The sequence below is a fragment of the Echinops telfairi genome, unplaced genomic scaffold (assembly GCF_000313985.2).
Source record: "Echinops telfairi isolate 266 unplaced genomic scaffold, ASM31398v2 ScPeMD7_7470;HRSCAF=8508, whole genome shotgun sequence".
NCBI classification, from domain to species: Eukaryota; Metazoa; Chordata; class Mammalia; order Afrosoricida; family Tenrecidae; genus Echinops; species Echinops telfairi.
Window position 1 is genome coordinate 371,668 of NW_022111374.1, and position 6,038 is coordinate 377,705.

At 45.2% G+C, this 6,038-nt stretch overlaps 1 protein-coding gene across 1 annotated transcript in view; it reads left to right on the forward strand.

Moving 5' to 3' along the window:
- LOC123521140 (zinc finger protein OZF-like) overlaps positions 1-3,862 on the forward strand; it is a 7,255-nt gene extending 3,393 nt beyond the window's left edge. The window contains exon 2 of the mRNA XM_045285422.1: positions 1,924-3,862. Within this exon, the coding sequence (XP_045141357.1) occupies positions 1,924-3,430 (1,507 nt within the window). The 3' untranslated portion in view covers positions 3,431-3,862. The remainder of the gene's footprint in view (positions 1-1,923) is intronic.
- The last annotated feature ends 2,176 nt before the right edge of the window (positions 3,863-6,038 follow it).

Consider the following 6,038-nt stretch of genomic DNA (forward strand, 5'->3'; position numbering starts at 1 on the left):
AAAAAACTAGCAAAAAATACCCCCAAAGCATACATAAATCTAGGTCACTACATTGACCTTTATGACTATCTCCCCATTGGTCCTGGAGGATTCTAGGAACTGCTCCTCCTAGCCTGAAGTCTATTTTTGGGACTCCTTGGGCTTTGTGGCTTGGCTTTGCCTCCATTACTGATCCGTTATATTCTCTTCTAGTTTCACCCCAGTGGGATGGAGTGGGGGGTTTAGACCAGACTTACTCCCTGCCAGGTGTCGCCAGTATTATTCTATGTCACGGTGTGCTTCAGCGAGTGGACTGGTGTCTCGAGCTGTTGTCGAGCCTACAGTCCCCTCTGTGCCGTAGCAGCTCCATTCCGGACTGTCATCCTCAGGTCTTGGAGTGTCAATATGGGGGGGTCTAGGCTCTCGCTCTCTTTCCTTCTTGGTTTACTGCCATGTGGGCATGGCATGCGGCTCCTCTCCCCAACCTGTAGGTTTAGTGTTGTCCTCTGCAGCACATACTTCCAGGGAGGGGGCCAGCTTGGCTCTGATTGGGGCCGGCCCTGTAGCCTACTCCATTCATGTGTTGCTCCGTGTAGTTATTTTGCCCTTGAGGTGTGGTGCGCCATGGTGGGGTCTGCAGATCCATTCCCAATTTTGTGGAGACAAAACCAATACTCTCCCCCTGTGTGGATTAGTGCCCTGCTCCCCCAGTCCCATCGTCTCCCTCTTTTTTCCCCCCTGCTTTTTCTTCCTCCCCCTTCTTTTTTGTGTTGGAATAACATGTACGTCCTTGGGTGTGGTCTGTTCCCTACCCGACTGCCTGTACCTCAACCCGTGTAGTGTGAGATCAGTGGCTTTTCTCCTATACTTACTGTGCTGATTATACTTACCTCAGCGGACTCAAGTTGTACATGTCCTTTTGTGCTTGGCTAACTTCGCTTAACATAATTTCCTCCAACTCTTCGCATGAGATGACGTGCTTCCTGTGATCATCAGTGCTTTTTAGTGATGCGTAGTATTCCATTGTGTGTACGTGCCAGAATTTTCTAATCCAATTGTCTATTGATGGGAATTTAGGTTGTTTCCAATTCTTTGCTATTGCAAATTGCACCACAATGAACTTTGGAGCACGGACGACTCGTCGTGGACTATTCCTTACCTCTTCTGGGTATATGCCCAGTAGAGGGATACCTGGGTCACAAGGGAGCTCAATTTTCCATTTGCTTTAAATATGGCCGATCGCTTTCCACAGAGGCTGTAAGTATCTACATGACCAGGAGCAGAGAAGGAGAGCTTCTGTCTCGCCATATCCTCCCCAACAGTTGGTGCTCTCTGATGTTCTGATTCGGGCTATCTTCAAGGGTGTTAGGTGGTATCTCATGCTTGTTTTAATTTGCATTTCTCTGATGGGGAATGATTGAGAGCATTCTCTCATGTTTATTCACCATTTGGATCTCCTCCCTAGTGAAACTTCTGTTCCAGCCTCTTGCCCACCTCCTCAGGGTGCTGTTTTCTTCTTTTTCCAGGCTAGGAGGGTATTGTAGATTTTAGTAATAAGCCCTTTGTCCGTTGTGTCATTGCTAAAAGTCCTCTCCCAGTCTGTGGGCTCGCTCGTGAAGCTCTTGGTGTAGTCTCTCAACACACACAGGTGTTTTACCTTTAGTCCATCTCACTTGTCAATTTCAGGTTCACCTGTGTGTGTGCCCTTCCCTATTGCAGTTAGTCTATTGTTCCTTGAGCCAAGGTTCTTAAGTTTGTCCCAATTCCATCCTTGATGGTTTGTGAACTTTTTAAAGTACTCTCACTGGTACAAGTATGTCCATACATTGCTGTTTAGGGGTTTTTCACAAGTCAGGGGGAAAATCCATGAAGATTCATTGTGTTTTGGGTTAGCCCCGTATAAACATGTTCATTTTCCAACAACATGCTGCCTGTCTTTAACAGGAATCATACGATAGAGGACATGTGTGAAATGAATGAAGGCGGCCACTGTGGGAAAACCTTCAGCAAGATTCCAAGCCTTACAGTTCTACAAAGAAATCCTCTAGAAGTCAATCTGTTTGAATGCTGTGAGTACGGAACCATCTTCATGGATCACGCGTTAGAGAACCAGCAGAGTGGGCCTCACGCTGCATGCAGTATCTGCCAGTGTAATGAATGTGGAGAAGCCTGGAGTTGCTCCTCTCAACCCACCACTCCAGTGAGAACTGTGAACGGGAAACAGGCTCATAGGTGTGAGGGTTGTGGGCAGGACTTCCTGTGTCTCTCGGCCCTTCGTCATCCTGCGACAAGTCTCACTGGTGAGAAATCCTGTGTGTGTAACAAGTGTGAGAAAGAGCTCTGCAATTTCTCACCCTTGTGGACGCATGGGAGAGGTTATCAGTATGGATGCCAAGACTATTGCAAAACCTTGAATCGTCCCCCATCCTTCCTGTCACATAAAAAAATCCGTAACAGAGATAAGCCTTACGAATGTAAGATATGTGAGAAAACCTTTAGCTGTTTCTCATCCCTCACGACACATAGAAGAATTCACAGTGGAGAGAGGCCCTATGAATGTCAGGAATGTGAAAAGGCTTTCAGTGAGGCCTCATCCCTCAATCAACATAAACGAACTCACAGTGGAGAGAAACCGTACCAGTGTAAGGAATGTGGGAAGGCCTTTAATCGGTCCTTCTCCCTCAAAACACATATGCGGACTCATAGTGGAGAAAAACCGTATGAATGTAAAGCGTGTGGGAAAGCCTTCAGTCACGCCTCAGCCCTCACGAAACACGCTAGAACTCACACTGGAGAGAAACCTTACGAATGTAAGGAGTGTGGGAAAACGTTCCGCTGTTCCTCATTCCTAATTAATCATCTAAGGATTCACAGTGGGGAGATGCCCTATGAATGTAAGGAATGTGGGAAAGTATTTAGACAAGCGTCAGACCTCATTACACATAGAAGAATCCACAGTGGGGAGAGGCCTTACGAGTGTAAGGAATGTGAAAAGAGCTTTAGATGCTCCTCCCACCTCACGAGGCACATGCAGATTCACAGTGGAGAGAGGCCCCATGAATGTAAGGAATGTGGGAAAACCTTTAGTCGGTCCTTCTCCCTCACCACGCACATGCGAACTCACAGTGGAGAGAAACCTTATGAATGTGAAGAGTGTGGGAAAGTCTTTCGGCAAGCCTCAGACGTCACTAAACACAAAAGAATTCATAGTGGCGAGAGGCCCTTTAAGTGTAAAGAATGTGGGAAAACATTCCGATGTTCCTCCCACCTTATTAGACACAGGCAAACTCACAGAAGGCAGAAATCTTATGAATGTAAGGAGTGTGGGAAAGCCTCCAGTAGTTCCTTCTCCCTCACACACATATGCGAGCTCACAATAGAGAAAAGCCTTATGAGTGTCAGTGATGTGGGAAAGCCATTAGTGAGAACGCAGTCCTCGCTAGACATGTAAGATCTCACACTGAAGAGAAGCCCGATGAATGTAAGAAATGTAGTCAATCTTTCTGTTGTTCCCCATTCCGAAAGCAACCAGAAAATAACTCATAGTGGGGAAGGCTTTATGAATGTGAGGAATGTGACACAGCCTTTCAGTGTTCCTCAGATCATACCAAACATACAAAAACCCAGAGTGGCGAGATTGCTAAGATAGGAAGAATTCATAGTGGACACATGTCAGAAATGGAACATTCAATCCTTAATGCTATCATTTCACACAGCAAGTTTTCCAAAGTCTGCTATCAAATAACAGCATTTCTCAAGGAATAAGAAACCAAGAATAACTCAAAAGAAGAGTTTTCATATCCACCTTGCCCCGTTACAGGAGCCTTGGTGGCATAATAACAGTGCATTGGTCTGCTAACCATAGGGTCATCAGTTTGAAACCACCAGCCGCTCCTTGAGAGAAAGACGAGGCTGTCCATTCCTATAAAGAGCTACCGTCTGGGAATCCCAGAGGGGCAGTTCTACTCTGTCCTATGGGATCACTATGAGTCACAATCAACTCAATGACAATGAGTTTGGAGTGAGTTTTTGCCTCTTTGGGAGAAATGACAGTTTCATTGTAAAGGCGGATTATCCTCTTCAATTTATTCATTTCTCAGTCCAAGTTACACTTTACATTTCTTAATTCCTTGGCTAATGCAGGGAGCAGGCTTGGGCAAATGTGTTTCTGTGGGTGTCATTTTGCGTGCAGTTAAATATCATCATTTAGTGGCTCTCAGAGTTTTGTTTCCACCTTTGACACACTACTTTCCATTCGTTCCCATTGTATTGCACCCTTTTCATTTGCAAACACTTTCACAGGTCAGCACTTTGGCACTGTGCAGTTTATCTTGTTTTCGTCGTACGTAAGCCAACTAATTCAGTTTTCATCCATGATTAAGCACAATGCCTGTTATTACTGTGCTTTTTGAAAAATAGGGGTTTTCCTCCTGTTCGGATCATTTCTTCTGGATTCATTGATTTGAAATTTGCAAGGCTTAGGCGCTCCCCCTCCCCCACTTGTTACTCCTTTATTTATTGATTGGAATGTTCATCACCATCCCAGATGACAAATGGGCCCCATTCTTAAATCTCTTGGTTGAATGTATATGTCCGAAAAGTCATGTGTGGTTCTTAACCTGATGTCAGTTAGCCACATGACTGTCTTCGTAGACAGAAGGAGCCCTGGCAGCATTGTGGGTTAAGCTACGAACCCCGAGGTTGCTGATTCAAATCCACCAGCTGCTCCGCAGAAGAAACACAAGGCCACTTGCTCTTGCAGAGCTAGTTTCAGGAATCCCGAGGACCAGTTCCTCATCCTGTATGTTCACTGTCATTTGGAATTGATGACCTTGGGTAATGTGTGTAGTGTGCCTTTGTATGCATTAAAAGAAAGACTTCCAGAGAGACTAAAACATCTCTAACGTGGTAATACATCAACAGGGATCGTGTTTTTGGTGCATATCACAAAGTAATCATCCCTTTGGTCACAAACTGTATTCTTTTTCACTGCTCGCCCCCCCCCCCACCAACTCCACTCCACCCACTCACCCGGTCCTACAGGATCAAGGGGCATGAGACTGTGTGTGAACTCCTGCCATGGGGCAGACCAGGTGAGGGAGAGAACGAATGTGGGAGCACGACCCCTGCCCGACGTATCTCCATGAGTGATGTCAACAGGCTCCCTGTCTATAGCCTGTTCCTTACAGCAAAAGCAAGCAATTGGGAGGTGGAGGATCTATCTCATTGCCAGTGAACAGGGCGTACAGGGCTCCAATTCCTGCAGGGGACAAGTCTAATTTGCAATAAACTTCACAGGGTTTGACTGAAATTCCTGGTTGCGTATAATTCATTGGCTGTTCACCACCAAGAACTGTTTGTGCTAATTTGTATTCCTTTTCTTTTCTGGCTCTGTTTCCAATATGGTCATCAGAAGCTTTCTTAAAGCAGATTCCTTTTATTTCTCATGTCCCCACTATACTTTCTGCCAGTGCCTAAGGCCCATCTTGTCTTTTTTTTGTCTGACTTCTCAAAACAGACTTTACTCCATGAAACCCTGAATCATTTTATTGGAGAATGACATTTGCACTGATCTGGGTGTTAGGTGTCTTTACTACTACTAGACCCTCAGAGGTAGGAAGTAGGTGGTTGTGAGTATACACATACAATTATATATAAAACATTGGGAAATCCCTTGCACAGGGCCTTTTTAGAGGATTGAAAAGCAAGGACGATCCTTTTAGGATTAAGGTGCTCCTGACTCAAGCCATGGCATTTTCTATTGCCTCATATGCATGGGAAAGTTAGACACTGAATAAGGAAGACTTAAGAAGAATCGGTATGTTTGCATTGTGTTGTTGGAGAAGAATATTAAAAGTATCATGGTCTGCTAAAAGGACAAACAGATCTGTCTTGGAAGAAGTTGGCCAGAGTGCTCCTTAGAAGCAAAGATGGTGAGACTTCATCATGCTTACTTTGGATACATTGTCAGGAGAGACTGATCCCTGAAGAAGGACATCATCGTTTGGTCAAGCAAAGGGGACAGTGAAAAAGAGGAAGGCCCTAAGGAGAAAGATTGA